Source organism: Mesoplodon densirostris, chromosome 14, assembly GCF_025265405.1.
Source record: "Mesoplodon densirostris isolate mMesDen1 chromosome 14, mMesDen1 primary haplotype, whole genome shotgun sequence".
Classification (NCBI taxonomy): domain Eukaryota; kingdom Metazoa; phylum Chordata; class Mammalia; order Artiodactyla; family Ziphiidae; genus Mesoplodon; species Mesoplodon densirostris.
Genome location: NC_082674.1, coordinates 22,554,916 through 22,573,069, shown reverse-complemented (window position 1 = coordinate 22,573,069; position 18,154 = coordinate 22,554,916). Strand labels below are relative to the sequence as shown.

The 18,154-nt window shown below is 43.1% G+C and overlaps 1 protein-coding gene across 1 annotated transcript in view; it reads right to left on the bottom strand.

Annotated features, from left to right (window-relative positions):
* BABAM2 (BRISC and BRCA1 A complex member 2) overlaps positions 1 to 18,154 on the bottom strand; it is a 454,460-nt gene that overhangs the window by 38,512 nt on the left and 397,794 nt on the right. The window contains exon 11 of the mRNA XM_060117521.1: positions 866 to 1,019. Within this exon, the coding sequence (XP_059973504.1) occupies positions 866 to 1,019 (154 nt within the window). The remainder of the gene's footprint in view (positions 1 to 865; positions 1,020 to 18,154) is intronic.

Below are 18,154 nucleotides of genomic sequence, written 5' to 3'. Positions count from 1 at the left end.
TCTATTTGTTTACTGTCAGCTGAAGTTTTCCATTAAAAAAAATGAAAGTAGCTGTCAATATTTACTTCATTGACACCAGTTATTCCTCAACTCCAATTTCTACCTAGTACTTATTCTCTAATCTAAATAGAAAGGTAGAGGGACTTCCCCGGTGGTCCACTGGTGAAGAATCTGCCTTACAATGCAGGGGACGTGGGTTGAATCCCTGGTCAGGGAGCTAAGATCCCACATGCCACGGGGCAGCTAAACCCGTGTGCCACAACTACTGAACTCGCGCTTCTCAACTAGAGAGACTGCGTGCCACAAACTACAGAGCCCAAGTGCTCTGGAACCTGCTTGCCACAGCTACAGAGGCCACATGCCCTGGAGCCTGCGTGCCACAACTAGAGAAGATAAAACCCTCGCGTCACAACTCTAGAGAAGCCCGCGTACCACAACGAAGAGCCTGTGCGCCACAACTAAGACCCAACTCAGCCAAAAATGAATAAATCTTAAAAAAAGAAATAAAATAAATAGAAAGGTAGATTTCAGAAAAATCATATAACCCATTTAAAAAGAAAAAAAGGCAATCTACCTGATGAGGCTAGATGAGGAGTTGGCTAACTTTTTCTGTAAAGGGCCAAATAGCAAGTATTTTTTGCTTTCCAGGCCATATGTGGTCTGTTTCAACTACTCATTCTGCTATGGTTGCATGAAAGCAGCCATAGAAAATAAGTTTAAAAATGGGTGTGGCTGTTTCAGTAAAACTTTATTTACAAAAACAGGCACAGGGCAGGATTTAGCCTCCAGGCTGTAGCTTGCCCAGCTCCTGGACTAGATAAACAAAATGTTTCTATTTGCAAGAAATAACAATTGATTCACTTACTTTGCTCTTTTGGCCATTTCATTTCCATCCCATCTGGGGCTGTATGGATAATTTTTCTGGGACTGGGAATAAAGCTGTCCACTGTTGGTAAAGTGATAGACGGACTGGAATGTGAGAGTCGGCTGGTCTCGAGGAAAAAAGAGGGGCAGGTCAACTGCAAAGACAGAAGAAAGGAAAAGAAAGTTAGGGCTTAAATGCCTTTTAATACACTTTTTTGGCTAAACCTGAATGTTGGGTACAAGACTATTTGAACTACAAATACTGGTTGAGGCTTAGGTAAAAGGTATGGAGAGAGAGACCAAGAAATACAAGGTGCCTTCCCTGTCTTCATGGAGTTTACAATCTAGGTAGAGAGGCAAATCACCCATAAATAAAAATTCAACCAATATGAGGCCTGATGTGCAGGTGCTGAAGGAATACTAGGAAATGGTTACAGAAGCTGGCCACGCCCAGCCACCTGACCTGCTGTGGCACTTACCTTGTCCACTATTCCATAAAGGAGTTAGTTATATATCTGCTTTAAGTCTCCATTATATCAGAAACTCCTCAAAGGTTAGGCACTGTCTTCCTCATCTAGAATTCGATGGAGGAGGTGGGATGGAGACCATCTTTAAAGAATGGATTTGGAAAGGGGATCAAGAGGGCAAGTGATAATCTTTCTTTTTTATAGGATATGGCAACTGGGTCACCAGAAAAAAAAAAATCACTTACTTCCAATCAAGCAGTGAATTTTGATACTCAGCAGTTTTACATTTTTCCATATGTGTTACCATATATATCTCCTAAACCAGTAGGAGCTCCTTAATGGAATGCAACAGGGACTACATATGTCTACTGTTGTAGTATAGACTGATTCTAATATTTGCTGTTAACAAGTATTATGTACTTTATTTGTTTATTCTGGGATCCTTTAACTCAATTTTTAAAAATAAAATGACTTCCTTTAGTTGTGGCATGCATGCGGGATCTAGTTCCCCAACCAGGGATCGAACCCGGGCACCCTGCATTGGGAGTGTGGAGTCTTAACCACTGGACCACCAGGGATCCTGCATGCTGCAACTAAAGATCCTACACGTAGCAATGAAGATCCCGTGTGCTGCAACTAAGACCTGGCGCAGCCAAATAAATAAATAAATAAATTTTAAAAAATGACTTCCTGCTTTCAGTTGAGGCAAACCATCATTAAAAATGCAGACTAGGGCCTCCCTGGTGGCGCAGTGGTTGAGAGTCCGCCTGCCGATGCAGGGGACACGGGTTCGTGCCCCGATCCCGGAGGATCCCACATGCCGCGGAGCGGCTGGGCCCGCGAGCCATGGCCGCGGGGCCTGTGTGTCCGGAGCCTGTGCTCCGCAACGGGAGAGGCCACAGCAGTGAGAGGCCCGCGTACAGCAAAAAAAAAAAAAAAAAAAAAAAAATGCAGACTGGGGGCCTCCCTGGTGGCGCAAGTGGTTGAGAGTCCGCCTGCCGATGCAGGGGATACGGGTTCGTGCCCCGGTCTGGGAGGATCCCATATGCCGCGGAGCGGCTGGGCCTGTGAGCCGTGGCCGCTGAGCCTGCGCGTCCGGAGCCTGCGCGTCCGGAGCCTGTGCTCCGCAGCGGGGGAGGCCACAACAGTGAGAGGCCCGCATACCGCAAAAAAAAAAAAAAAAAAAAATGCAGACTGTTTCAATGGCACATTCCTCAAAGCATATAATGTGTATTTCTGTAAATGTTACCTACTTGAAGGACACAGAACAGGCACATTAATTTATAAAAAATAATAAGAAAAATGTGTATAGACTTTTATAGCTTTGCAGAGTACCTTTATATACTTTATCTGATTCAATACTTATAGCTCCTTGAAGCAGACATTATTTTTACCAGCTGCATTTAACAGATGAACAGACTCCGAGAGGTTTATTAACTTGCTCAGGCCATAGCTACGCAGACACAGGACTCAAATCTAGTCCTATGATTTAAATCATAGGCTCCTTCTACTGGTCACATTGCCACCTGCTCTTGGGTTGACTGGTATCACCTGCTCACAACATACTCACTATGTTAAAATTACAATTTAGTAAGCTAAAGTCTCCGCTGTGAACGATGTATCGGGTTCAACTTTCCGGCTCCATGAGGCAAATACATGACAGAAAAATACATACTAGATAGTTATACATGTATCACCATGTCAGTTAGGGTGACATTTGACTTGGATTAGGCCCACTAAGTACCCAAAATGACTTCTTGAAGGAAGTTAGGCTTGCAGCAAACTTAAAAAACTGTCCAGTTGGTAAGGCCTCTTAGACGTCTAAGTATATCTGACTCTGACTCAGTGCTGCAGGGGGTTTCTGACAAATGAATCACACCACGACCAAAGAAAAGTGGCAAGATTTTGAATGTCCACTCTTTAATCACATTTTCCAAGTGCCTCAATGTAGTTTCAATACATGTCTGTTTGTGCCAAAGCAAAGATTTGGTAACATATAGGAATAATACAAAACATGAAAAACAGACCAATTCAAATGATAAGTAATTGGATTCAGAAAACCCTTTGGAATCCCTTTGTCTTACAGAGCTTCATCTGTAATGTCTTCAGTCTTTTGGGGGGTTTTTCTGTTTTTTCTTTTTTTTTTTTACATTGTCTTGGCTGCGTCACGTGGCATGTGGGATCTTAGTTCCCCGACCAGGGATCAAACCTGCACCCCTTGGATTGGAAGCGCGGAGTCTTAGCCACTGGACCACCAGGGAAGTCCCGTCTTCAGTCACTTTGAATAAATATCGTTTTCTAAAATTGTTTATCTCTTTTCTGATTACTCATTTCATTTCCTCTGATTAATTTTAGAAAAATGCCTATTCACATATTCTTTCCTTTGATTTCAACTACGTTTATAGTATATATAAGTTTCCACACATTAAAATGAGATTCAGATTAACCCCCAAAGCAACAGTAATAGCACTGGTGAAAAGTATTTAACATGCAAGCTTCCCTTCAAAACAGCAATAATTTCAAATAATAAAATTCAATGGCAATAATTTACAAATTCAAAGTTAAGTACAGTCACCATTCAGTATCCCAGTAATACAGATAATACCATAGGCTTCATGATTCTCAAGCTACCAGCTTTTTAGAGCTTTGAAATGCATTATATTTTTTGTTCCTGTTATTTTGTTTTCTAGAAAATGAGTTGCTGGAAGCTTTTTTAAAGCCAATATTAAAATTCAAACACAGTGGCTACATTATTAGGGGAGCAGTACTGGTCAGAGTCTTTCAAAGGTAAAATCAGTAATCCACATATTAATTCACATATGAGAAAATAAAATTAGAAAAATATAAATATCTTGCTCAGCTTAACTAGGGTGTATCCTGCCTGGATCAGTCAGCAGTCACTAAAAGGATGGCTTCTTTAAAAATGTTCTATGCATAAGAAGGAGTGAATAAACTACTTATGAGAAATACTCTGCATTTTCCTTAGAAGAATGATTTGAATGGTACAAATTAGTCAAAATTAAAAAAAAACTAAAACTTGTTCTCCTTATCCCCAAATGTTTCTGACACTTCACATTTTGCCTATAGGCTAAGTCATGATTTTCTGATGCATAGTAAAATAATGACTGGTGGGCCTTCAAACAGCTAACTTGCTTTATGGAACTCCCAAGGTTCTAAGCAGTTTGGGCTCATCATCTCAGCCATGTCAAATCTGAACATTTTAACATTTGCTTCCTTAGAATCCAACCTGTCTACTAGCTCGGGTTTGATTCCCAGAGTAGAATCATTCCATTTGGTTCAGTTACTCGCTGTCAGTATAATGTTCACAACTGCTTCCTATTTCCTTCTTTCTGTATACAGAGACTGAATTTTGGTCAGCTCTCGAGTCACAGAAGGCATGGTCCCCACTTGTTCAGTATAATTTCAATAACCATTTCTGAAGCATTACTTTCTTCAAGAACTTGTTGAAACAAGTCACATCCAAACACTGCTAATTCTGCTCAACCTGGGCATTTCACAGGAGTCACTCACAGGGCTCTGACGCCCTGGCAGAAGGCAGGAATAATTAAGTTCTGCACCAGCTTGCCTCATACTGGACAGTGGCCGCAGTAACAGGTTCCACTGGTCACGGTCCCAGAGCTGGTGGTGCTGTCCAAGCAAGCACCCTCCGTGCAGCTTTGAGAGGGAGCTGGATGCACTGATAAACTTTGCTGCCTCTCTCTAAACCATGCTGAGGTTCCGACAGTTTTACCGTCTCTAGTAAATAAGCGTAACTGCCCCTATGTGCTCATCCTTGCACCAGAAGAAGACGTCATTAGTCTTATCTAAGTTCATAAGACTCTCTAAAAACTGTTCACTTCCCCCAAAACCTCAACAATGGAAAAGTGACACTGAATAGCCAAAAGAAATGCCACACTATGTATCCAATCCACAGGACAGCTGCCAGATACTCACTCAACATTTCAGGCATAGTTCTAACAAGTTTGATCATATGGTTTTTCCAGAAAAAAAAATCTAATTATGGCAGGATTAGGGCAAGGGACATTAACAGCAAGTAGTGATAATTAGCAGTCTGGCATAACGCAAGGAGAAAGAATACTAAATAAAAGCAGATTTAGGAAATCAAAAAGCAGCTGAGTCTGGGGTGATTTCAGAGTAGGAGCCAAAAGGTCGACCATCCCTCAAGCTAAAACCATACATAGAGACGTTCACTCCCAATCTTGGTAATATGGCCAACACTCTTGGTTGCCTACCCAACAGCCATTCTCCATCCTTCTTTTTTACGGGCAGAGCCCTCCTCCCACCCCATAGTCGGAGAGTGCTGGGTATTCACTCCCTCAGACTTCCCATAAAACCAAGGTATAGAAATGTGACTCAGTCCTGCCAATGGGACCTGAGGGGAAGTTGGCCAGGGGTCTTCTGAGAAATAGTTTCCTCTCTAATTAAAGACACATGTACGGAGAAGCCCCCATTTCATTCTTGCCTAGATCTTATCATGTGAGATCTCGGGACTTGGAGCTGTGCACCCATCTCGTGACCATGAGCGGAAAGTCAGCCTGACATCACTGAGCTGAGAATTCATCATTCTCTGGTACTGCCCAGCTCTGGATTTCTTGTTATGTGAGGCGATTACAAGCCCTAACTATTTAAACCTATTTAATCAGGTTTTCTCAGACCTGCAGTCAAAGGCAACTAAAGGAAATGTTATTTCTTGCAGCTTCTGTTCAAGGAGGCAGGATAATTGTATAATCTCTTTCAGAAACATTTCCACCAAGCATGGTTAAAAACATTCAAGGCGCATAAATAGGAAAGTTTTAGTTGTCTGGAAAATTCAGTTATGTGGGACAGTTCAATCCTTGAAAATGCCAAACAAACGAGGGGTTAACCATAATTGCTTCCCTGGGAGTCACATCATCAAATATTTTCGTCATTATTCACAAGTCAGCCATTATTTCATTTCTCCAAACCTTCCAAACTCTATATTCTTGTGTTCTTGGGTTAGCAGGGAAGATGCTCATGGAGTCACTCTGTGGTGGTGATGGTCCCATTCCCACTTCCGGTCCTCTCAGGCCCCTCTGGTTCCTTGAAGCCTCATTAGGAGATAGTTTTAACCCCACGCTGAATGGCTGTAAACTTCCCTTCCAAACATGATTCCCACTGAGGTCAATTCTTCCTAAAGGCAGTTTGTACACGTCTCATTCCCAGGCTGCCCCCACAGTGGGCACACAACCAATTAGGGAAGCTGCCATTTATTTACTGACCACCCCGATCTTACTAACCACACGCTAAACCTCTGAGACACACAGATTCTAACCACTAGAAAGTTAAATACCATACATTACCTACAAGAAATATAAAAGTCAAGTTTTCCAATTCAGAAGTGTCCCTACTCAAGGCATTAAAAATCAAATGGTGTCTCCTTTTACTATCACTGCCTTACATTTAAGTGACCAAGGAGACTAAATATTAACCACATTTTATTAAACTGGTTTCAATTTTTCACTACCTTTTTGTGATTTGATCATGTAAACAGATTACCTTTGGGGTTTTACTAGTATTACCAAACTAAAGCCTGAAGTTTCTTGAATTTTGCTGTAAACGCTAAAAATCCTAATATGGGAGGTGACAGCATGGTATGATGGAAGAAGGTCCCTACAGTCTTTGGAGTCAGATAAAAATGGGTTCAATTCCTAGCCTCATTCATTTATTAGCGGTGAGACCATAGGCAAAATACTTCATCTCTTTGAATCTTTTTTTTTTTTTTTTTTTTTTTTTTTGCTGTACGCGGGCCTCTCACTGTTGTGGCCTCTCCCGTTGTGGAGCACAGGCTCCGGACGCGCAGGCTCCGCGGCCATGGCTCACGGGCCCAGCCGCTCCGCGGCATGTGGGATCCCCCCGGACCGGGGCACGAACCCGTATCCCCTGCATCGGCAGGCAGACTTTCAACCACTGCACCACCAGGGAAGCCCATCTCTTTGAATCTTGATTTTCTCATCTGCAAAATGAGGATAATAATTCTTATGGCACTGTTGAAAGAACTGAACAAAAAAAGAGCAGGTACTAAATAAACATTCCTTCTCTCCCCCATGCGTCCTTTTCCTTAGTTTGTATTTTTTTTTTAAATCCGGCTTTATACACTCTTCCATATATGTGAAATTTCTAACTACAGCATAAATTTTCACAGTGTTTAATTTTAACTATTTTGATGGATATCTTTCTAAACTTTGTACAGACTTTCACATCTCAGTAAATATAACATACTGAAAATAATTTAGCCTTTTCTTGATGACAGAGAACACATGAAAAGACCATTATACACAAGAGTCTCAAGTGTTAAGAAGACTTCACTTGCTCTTTCACAAATACTTCCTACCAGACCCCCCCAAACCATCCTCTGTTAAAGAGTCGATGTGCCTTTAGTGTGGTACTGAGGCCCCCAGGGCTACTGGGATGTGCATGCTGTTTGCCCCTGACCACGAACTTTCTCTATTTATTTCTGTTGCCTTTTCCTAGCCAGCTCTTTTTCCTTTGCCACTTCTCACCAAGGCCAACTCGGTCTCAATATGGTCTCTCTTTCTGTTGTTTTTTTTTTTAATCAATCAATTAATTAATTAATTAATTTTAGTTTAATTTTTTATTTATGGCTGTGTTGGGTCTTCGTTTCTGTGCGAGGGCTTTCTCTAGTTGCGGCAAGTGGGGGCCACTCTTCATCGCGGTGAGCGGGCCTCTCACTGCCGCGGCCTCTCTTGTTGCGGAGCATAAGCTCCAGGTGCGCAGGCTCAGTAGTCGTGGCTCACGGGCCTAGCTGCTCCGCAGCATGTGGGATCTTCCCAGACCAGGGCTCGAACCTGTGTCCCCTGCACTGGCAGGCAGATTCTCAACCACTGAGCCACCAGGGAAGCCCCTTGGTCTCTCTTTCTTGCCTCTTCTTTTTGCCTTTTGTCTACTTCATCCTGCATGTATCTCAGCTTCTGAAGAGTCAGGTATGGCTGACTATCCATCCCTAGGACCAGGACCCGGCGTGGATCAGGGGCTGCACGATATGAAGTGATGCTGTGTGAGCTCGGGGTCGCTTTCCTCAGGCACTGTTCTGAGTTCAGAGACTGTCTCCTCCTCTTCCTTCTCTTGCTGTTGTTTGTTTCCTTCCGAGTTTACAGCTGCCCCAGATAGGTGAAGTTATAGGAAATCCGGCCTCTGCTTACATTGTGTTTAGCATTTGCTTTTGAGGTACTTTCTATCAATGGATACAAATTAATCATTCCAACACCCAATGAACCAATCAAATAAAACTGTAAGAAGAATCTCAAGATGAAAGGGATGCCATAGCATTGGCCCAGGAAGAGCCAGGTTCTCCCACCTGCCCACACAAACAAACCCAGGCTGAATCAGCTAGGCTTCTCCCGCCACGAGCTCAGAGGTTCTCAACTGGAAGTGGGCATCGGCATCACCCTGGAATTAACGTTGCAGATGCCTGGGCCCCACCTCAGACCCCTGGTTCCTGAAAATGCACCTTACGTGGCTCTGATATGCCTCGCCAGGTAGGAATCACTGCGAAGAATGAGCACTCCGAAGGATCAGGGCCATGAATTAGCACTTAGCACACAGCATGACACATTGCTAAATGCTTGTTGAACTAAAGGAGAGGAGCATTTAAGGGAAATGTAAAATTAAAGCCTCAAGGAGATTCCACTTCATACCCATTAGACTGGCAAAGATTTTAAAACCCAACAATCCTCAAGTGTTGTCAAGGAAGTGGAACATTGGGATTTCTCATCACTGATGATGCAAATGTAAATTTCTATAACCTCTTGTACAGTAAAGGCGAAGATGTACATACTTCGTAACTCAGCATTTCCACTCCTAAAATACTGCCACATGTGCATAAGAAGGTAGTTAGGAGAAGGTTTGCTGTAGCAGTGTTTGTGATAACAAAAATTGGAAACACCTTAAAATGTCCATCAACTGGAGACTGTGGTACATTCCTCAATGGAACACCTTATAGCAGTTTAAACGAATGAGCTAGGGCTACATGTATCAACATAGATAAATCTCAAGAACATAATGTTCAGTGAAAAAAGCAAGTTATAGATGAACATTGTTAAGTATATGCTTACAAAGTCCAAAAACATGCATACATTATTACACACTGTTTATGAATGTCTATGTAGTAAAAAGCATAAAAACGTGCACAGGAATGGTAAACACCAAATTAAGGATAGTAGTTCCCTCTGGGGGTAATGGGGAAGGAGGGACAGGAATGCATCAGGGAGGGGTACTCAGGGGGCTGCAACCAATTTGATAATGTGCTCTTTCTTTAAAAACAAAACAAAACAAAACCAGAAGCACTTATAGCAAAATACTGAGATTTGGCTAAGGTGGATACATCGTATTTGTTTTTGTACTTTTTATATACTTGAGTAGGCTTTAAATATTTATAATTTTTAAAAGTTTTTCAAAAAGCAAAGACACATATTCATAGCAGCAGAAAACAGTCAACATGATTCCATTCATATAAAGTTCAAAAACAGGAAAAATTCATGATATATTGTTTATGGACATATGTAAGGTGACAGAACTATTAAGAAAATCAAGGGCACAGTTGACATAAAATTCAGGGTAGTGGTTACTTCTGAGAAGGACACGCTTAGGGCTTCTAGGATACTGGCGTTATGTTCCATTTCTGAAGTCAGTGGTGTTTTTTTTTTTAAGATTTAATTTTATTTATTTTTGGCTGCATTGGGTCTTTGTTGCTGCGCGCGGGCTTTCTCTAGTTGCGGCGAGCGGGGGCTACTCTTCGTTGCAGTGCACGGGCTTCTCATTGCGGTGGCTTCTCTTGTTGCAGAGCATGGGCTCTAGGCACTCGGGCTTCAGTAATTGTGGCACACAAGCTCTAGAGCGCAGGTGCAGTAGTTGTGGCGCACAGGCTTAGTTGCTGCGTGGCATGTGGGATCTTCCCGGACCAGGGATCGAACCCGTGTCCCCTGCATTGGCAGGCGGCTTCTTAACCACTGTGTCACTGGGGAAGTCCTGGTGGTGTTTTATTAGTCTCTAAAGTACATAGGTATGTTTTATATGTTCCATATATATATATATTCAAATAAATACTATTTTAAAAAATGAGAGCATTTATAAAACTAAGAGGGTCAGGAAAGCTGAATAGTCTTCATGGGAAAAAAAACACCACAGTTGTAAAGAAAAATAAAAAGCATAGAAGAAAACGGTGCCTAAAAACTGGACTACAGCTTATACAGGCACTAAGAAGATGTACATTCTCTCATGAGAACACTGTCAGGTTGGCAAAATCAGCTGGTCAGCTGGGTCCCTTCTTTTCTCCCAGATTTACTGAGTGGAAGGTAGGGTGCCAGGGAGAACGAAGGCGTCCATGCCCTGAGCATGGGCGGGAACAGGAGGCCCAAGAAAGGGGGAGAAGCTCCCACAGTGAAGCACATCGGACAACGGCTGAGGCGTGAACATGGTGTCCATGCAGAGGAAGGGGGACCCTGCTTGAGGTGGAAGCTCTGCAGGTGACATGCACTTTGAGTTGGTTCTAGAAGGTTAAAAGCTGAATCAGAATGGGAGTCTGGGGGATGCTCCGTAGAGAGGAAAGAAGTCGATAAAGCTTTGATACTGTGTAGACATAACAATTTTCCTTTTTTATTTGGCTCTTTTGGTATTGTATATATTCAATTTAGAAAAGCCATAACCTTCCCTCTTTTATCATCATGCTTTCTTTTCCACCACTGCCCTCACCTTGGTACATGCGGAGAGCAACGGGTGATGCAAAGATGAAGGGAGCTGATGCTGGCCTTGGAAGCTCGTGGCCAAGCTGCTCTCCCTTCCTGGAGGGCCCTCCTCCCTTTTCTGGGTTTATCTGGGTTTCTTCTCATCAAGACTCAACTTGTAGGAAATGCCTCTGTCCTAGAACTCTGCATGCGTCCAACTCGTACTCCTGAACAAGGCCCACTCGGGGCTGTCCTCACCAGGAGCAAAGGAGAAAACCAGTGGCTGAGGCCAGGACCGAGGGGTCCCCAGCATGAGAAACCTTCCCTACCCCAGTGCTTCTCTGTCTGCTTTCCCTGGTTCGTCCATTCCCTCACCCATCACACGTTTTGTGAGCACATCCCATGTTGCAGGCCCCATGCTACACCTGAGGACCCATGCTTCCTGGAAATGGATGGTGGGCTACACTTTGTGCTTCCTGCAATGCCACCTGGTCTCTGTGTCCCCTGCGGTTGCATCCCGTTTGGATCCTGTGCATCCTGGTATTTCCTCAGTCCTGGCTTCTTGTTCAGTCCCTTCAACCTGCTCTTGCTTCTGTGACCTTCTTCCAGGACAGCTCTCCTGCCTGCTCTGTCACTCACTGAGTTCTCCATCCTCCACATCCCCATAATCCAGCCTCGGCTGAACTGTTAACAGTGAAGTGTTCTTGTTATTTTATATCCTCCACATGTGAACACTGGGCTAGACACACAGCAAGTAGTTGCTACGTATCTAGGGACTGACTGGCAGAGATCATAAAAGTGAGGAGATGCTGACTGCACTAGACATGTAAAAAAGGAAACATGTTTCTATGAGATGCAGAAAAAAATCTAGCAAGAGAGAACACCATAAACAGCATTTAATACTGTTTAAACTTCTACCTTTAAAAGAATGCAGTCACAATAAATAAAGTCCTGGCCTGGGAGGATTAAAACAGAAATCTGGCTAAATTAAGGAAGAATTTGATTAAAATAATCCTTAAATAAATTAAAATATATTCAAATGCAAAATCCTTGGTATTTAAAAGCTGGGCAAAGTCTTTAAAGAGTCATCAGCTTTTAATTTCAAAACTTCATGGATGATGTACCAAATGCAAATGATTAGAACGAAAGGACAAAAGTTTTAAATGTAGCAGAAGCGACACTGGTCAGTTTAAATTCCAGTCTTTAAAAATTAGAACATCCTACCAGGCACAAATTTGCAAATACTGAGGCTACTCCAAAGTGAAGGCCGACTAACTTGGCTTTATGAAGGAAAAAAAAATTGAAATGAATCTAGCTATTTTAATTTTTGAAAGGGTTTGGTTATGAGCTTTATATCCTAGAGAAAACAGCAACAAGTACCTAATTTGACGAGCATTCGTGGAGCATCTACTTTGAGCCGGCTCTAGGGTGGCCAAGCTGACCAAAGCCCAGTCCTCCCCCTGACAGGACAACGCCAGCATGAACTTGACCGTCACTGTTCTCAGGCAGGGAAGCTATGGTGAGGGTTATAATAGAGGTAGTAACTGCCTAAGGGCTTCTAGAAGGCTTGTTAGATAAGCAGGGCCTTGAAAGACCAGGATTCGGACAGGCAGTTGCAGTGGGAGGGTTATGACGGGGAAGGGAGACAGAAAGGTGAGGGAATTCCAGGCAGAGGGGACAGTGTCGAGCAGTCAGAGCAAAGGAGAGTGAGGGAATGCAGGTGATCAGGGTAGAGGGAATACCGGCCCAGAGGACAGGATGCCGGCGCAGAGAGGCTCTGGATAAAGACGCCAAACTGTGGAAAGTCGTGAGCACAAAGCAAAGGAGTGTGGATTTTCTTCTGTGGGCACTGTTACCCTTGAACATTTCTAGGGGAGATATCTCATACCACCCACTCTGGTGGGTCAGAAATTTTCCTGTAATTTAAATACCCCCAACATGGTAGAAATCTTCTAAATGGAGAATGTTTTGGAAGGTATAACACATAAATCAAAAATGTTATTATTATTAGAGGAGCGCAGTCATTCACGTCTCAGTTTGGGAACCGATTCCTCTTTACAAAACATCCCCTAAGACTTACTAGTGAGTCCCTTACAGTCAAAGGGAGGCCCTGTGTGGCAAGCCTGAGGATGGCCTGTAACCAGTTTACAGGAGTCTTCCGTTTTCTCTCAAACAACTCTACCTTCCTAGGCGGACAATCCTTACCACAGGGCCTGAGACTTGGGATTGGGTGTAAGATTGGGGAGGGACATAGTTTAGGTTAAATACGTGGCAGTGCTTGGAAACCAGGCCCCTCAAGAGTGATTTTGTGTTTCCTCATAAGACAGGGTTAAAATCCTGGTCACCATGTCATTCCCCTATGCAGAAACCTGCATGAACTTATTTTTTATTTGTGTATTACACATGCCAAACATCCTCCACTCCAGATTTATACTGTGCTGGGGTATCAAAATTACAGGAAAATGTCTGACCCGCTAGATTAGGTGGTTATGGAAACATTCAAAGATAAGCCATTCCATTCTTTGGTTGCTTTAGGTTCAGTTCCATCTGGTGAGATGGACAGGAAAGAGCTTATCTCGGTGAGGCTGAATTGTCACGTGAAGAACATGTGCTCTGGAGGTGGCAACCTAGGTTCCACTTAGAGGTTGTATCACGTTGATAGATTAACTGAGCTTCTTTCCTCATCCATAAAACTGGAAAAACTCCAACCTCCAGGTTGAAAGTAAAGCAGGTGGTACAATATCTGGCACATAGAAAGTGTTCAATAAATAAAGGTTGGAGCCTAAAGGAATGTAAGAACAGGATGGTACAGTGGAAAGAATACGATCTTTGGAATTGGACAGATCTGGGCTTGATTCCTACTCTACTGGTTATGACCTGAGTGACCTCAGGCAATTTATTAAACTCTCTGAGTCTAGGTTTTCTCATCTTTAAAATGGGATAATATCTACCTTGCAAGACTGCTGGGTGGTTTACATAACATAATGAATATATGTAGAACACTTGGCACATAGAAGATATTCATAAATAGTATTTATTATTACTCACTTTTCTCTTAGAAGCAATTAAAACAAACAAACCTGAGTCTATATAATTTTTTTCTAACCTGACTTCCAGCTGAGAAAATACAACTCATAGATTAAAGGTAGCCAGGTTCTTTCAATTAAGCTTCCAAATTCAGGAGTCTTTAGGAATCCTTCATTTTTAATTCTATAATCTTCTTCCTTCAAATTAAAAAAAAATCATAGCTCTGGAGAATGTAAGGTCAAATGGGTTTTGCAGCAAAAGTTGACCAGAGACCAGAAAACATTTGAACAGAGGCGAAGCCTGATGAAAATTTGGTCAGTTTTCCTTTGTGCTTGGATAAAAAAGGCCAGAAATGTAATCAATCTTTGTATATTTCAAGATTCCTATTTGGTCCGTGAATTATCCAAGTTTTTGTTTAGTTATTTTCTGGCCATCTCCGTAGTCATTATTTCTTCTGTGAGAAGGGCTCAGGGATACAGTAGGAGAATGGAAATTAATTCATGTTCTTCCTTGATAGCAACTCCACTTAGAAATTTCACTTCAGATGAAAGTATGATCGCTGTCTAAAATGATGTTTTTAAACTGTCATATTCTCCTAACTTGAATTAAAGAGAATACATTGTGAAACACAAGGTGAGCGTGTTGAGGCAAACCCTTGACTTGAGTTGCTTGACTTGTACATCCAAATGTAAAGGAGTAAGGTCATTTTCAAGCAAAGGTATTGGATCACCATTCTCCTAAGAGAAGCATATTTGCACTCAATAACTGGAAGCTCCAAAACTTTTTTCTTCCTTTTTATTGTTTTTGCTTGAAATCTTTCTAAAGCAGCCTGCACATTTACTTCTTCCATATCCCCCTTTATTTTTTAAAAATAAATTTATTTATTTATTTACCTTTGGCTGAGTTGGGTCTTTGTTGCTGCGCATGGGCTTTTTCTAGTTGCGGTGAGCAGGCTTCTCATTGCGGTGGCTTCTCTTGTTGTGGAGCGCGGGCTCTAGGTGCGCAGGTTTAGTTGCTCCACGGCATGTGGGATCTTACCGGACCAGGGCTCAAACCCATGTCCCCTGCATTGGCAGGAGGGTTCTTAACCACTGTGCCTCCAGGGAAGCCCCATATCCCCCTTTAAATGACTCAAAGTCGCAATTATGAATATTAGCTCTCAGAGTGGGCCATACAGCCATGACATCAGGCTGAACGAGGCAAGTGTGTCTAAGTGTCTAGCGTCTGCTGTCTATAGTTTCTTGGTTCCCTCCACCCACATCTCCCGGCTCAGGCTATAGGTTAGGCTATACCTATATACCACAGACCTTCTCTGGACAGTTAAGATGCTAGGAACTACGGAACTAGTGCACCAAACTTATTAGCAGGTGTAGGAGTCAGGCCTGAGGTCCCTGTGAGTGAAACACACGGACTAAGTGACACCTCTCTTTGGTCTATTCCCTTCCTTTTGGCTGTGTTTTTTTTAAATATATATATATGTTTGTTTGTTTGTTCGTTTATTTATTTGTGGCTGCATTGGGTCTTCGTTGCTGTGTGTGGGCTTTCTCTAGTTGCAGCGAGCAGGGGCTAGGCTTCTCTTGTTGCTGAGCACGGGCTCTAGGTGTGTGGGCTTCGGTAGTTGTGGCACGTGGGCTCAGTAGCTATGCCTTGTGGGCTGTAGAGCGCAGGCTCAGTAGTTGTGGCGCACGGGCTTTGTTGCTCCACGTCATGTAGGATCTTCCCGGACCAGGGATTGAACCCGTGTCCCCTGCATTGGCAGGCGGATTCTTTACCACTGCGCCACCAGGGAAGTCCTTGGCTGTGTTTTTGACAGATATGCTTTCAGGGCAGAGCTGAGCTAGGCAGGTGAGATACTTAAAAATCTCCATGTCTTATCACAACAGAGGACATACTTGTTAAATCACAGTTCAGAAAGGGGCCTTGGAAATCATCTATCCATCTGGTAACTGAGGAGCCTGTGGTACAGAGTGGTGAGCTGCTTGGGAAGCTGACAGAGAACCCCAGGTCTTGACCCCGCATCCAGCGAGCCTCACTGTCTGATGCCCCTTGTGACTTGGCAAATCTCCCTGTAGGAGGAAAGTAACCGCAGCTACCAAAGCTGCTTTTACAGTATGACTTTGGGTTCTCTCTTAACCCAACTCTGAAAAATCTCTTGCTAAAAATTAGGCATGGTGGTTTTTATTTTTGTGTTCCATTCCTTGGTTTCTTTCTTTCTTTCTTTCTTTTTCTTTTTAAATGCTAAGAAAAAGGAAGGAAATCAACATTTACTGAATACCTGCAGTGTGCTGGGTGCTTCCTGCCACATGGTCCTCTCTTGCCCCTTTTTACTAGGGAGTAAGGCCATGCGCTTGGCAAGCCCAAGCGCTTTCTGGCAGCCATGAAGAAGAGATGGGGCCAGGCTTAGCCCTGGGCCGTCTGGGTCTGAAGCCCGTGTTCTTTCTACCACACGTGCCACAAATTAGATTTACTGCTTGTTTCTGACATTCTGGAAGGAGTTTCTACTCAGGGGCATTTTGGCTCATCTGCCATCTCAGCCAGGGGTTGCTACGGGCAAGCAACGTTCTCTGGCCATGAATCAGAAAGTGCACAGAGGTCTGAGACTGACCTGCACAGCCATGATAGACCAAGAGGAGGGATAGGATGTGTTGTTTGTCCAGAACGTACGAATTATTCCCCTGGGTACAATGAGCTCAGACTTTTAAGAATTTTTATTTTTGATGCTTTGATTTCCTTGTTTTCTTCCTTTTGATTGGGAAAATATTTTATGGTCATATCTATGGGGTTTTAATGGCATTTGACGCTGTTGCTCACTTCTGTTCTTCTCCCATGATTTCCAAGACACCGTATTGATCTGTACTTCCCTTCCTTTTAAAATGTTTACTGTCTTCTTTTCTCCATCTGAGTGACAGCCCCTCACAAAGCTCAGGTGAGGGACTATTAACCCTGGAGTCTTGGCCCTCAGCCTTCCTCCTTTAGAAAGTTCCAGAAAGCCCAGTCTCTCAATACCCTCTGATGCCTTCAAAATCTCCACATCCTTCTCTGACTGCTCACCTTTGCAGTCTGATAATTCCAGAGGCCTGGTGAATGTCATAATACAAGCTTTTTGGCTTAAATGTTTTCATATATATCGTCTCATCTGTGATGTTCAAGGGGGCGTATTACCCCATTCACAGGTAAGAACACTGAAACTCAGGAACAGAAAGAAGCTCATTTAGAATTACAGTTACGTGACAGAGCTGGACCTTGAATTCAAGCCTTTCTTTAGATTTTAAACCCCTGGTTCTGACAGCATCAGGATGTTCTGCTATCGGCAGGGGAAGAATCACGCCACATGTCTGAAATAAAAGCCATAAGCTTGTTCCTCGCTCACTCTCACAGACTGGGCCTAATATTCGACCAAGCTCAGGACCTTTGAGTCAACTCTGACTCTTCATCCTGCTGTTTCCATTTCTGGAAAGGCTCACTGTTGGCAGCTCATCCTGGAGAGGACTGCGCACAAGGCACTGTCCCACCGGGAGGGGACTGGTGGGGCTGGAGGCACATCTACTTCCATCGTGGACAAACAGAAGTGGGAATGTATATTTTTAAAAATATCAGTCCACTTTACACAGCTGAATATACTTTTGGTTAAGCCTAAGAACAACTGCATTAGGCCTCCCATGCCAACCCTTTTAGGTCAGCTCCAAATACTAATCAATTCACACCTGAACTAATTCAGTAAGCTTTCTCAGCATTGAGGAATTGCTTCTCTACCTGTCCTACATATTGGTGCCAGCTTAATTACCTTAATTCTACCCCCTGTTCTAGCCTATAGGGACTAACCAAGGTCTCCTGGATAAAAATACAATTCTTACGTGCTGGTGTGGGCAGCTCAGGGAAGGCCTACATAGCTTTTCCTTCTTAAGATGCTGGGTGTGGTACAGCCCATCAGGCTCCAGTTAAGACTAAGGTTATGAACACGGAAGCTGAAGTTCATATACACAGAGCATTGAAAGACAGATGAAAAGAATCAGATTAGGAATAAAAAAAAAAAAGGGAAGATCCAAAGGGCTTTAACACAAAGCACCTTAAATC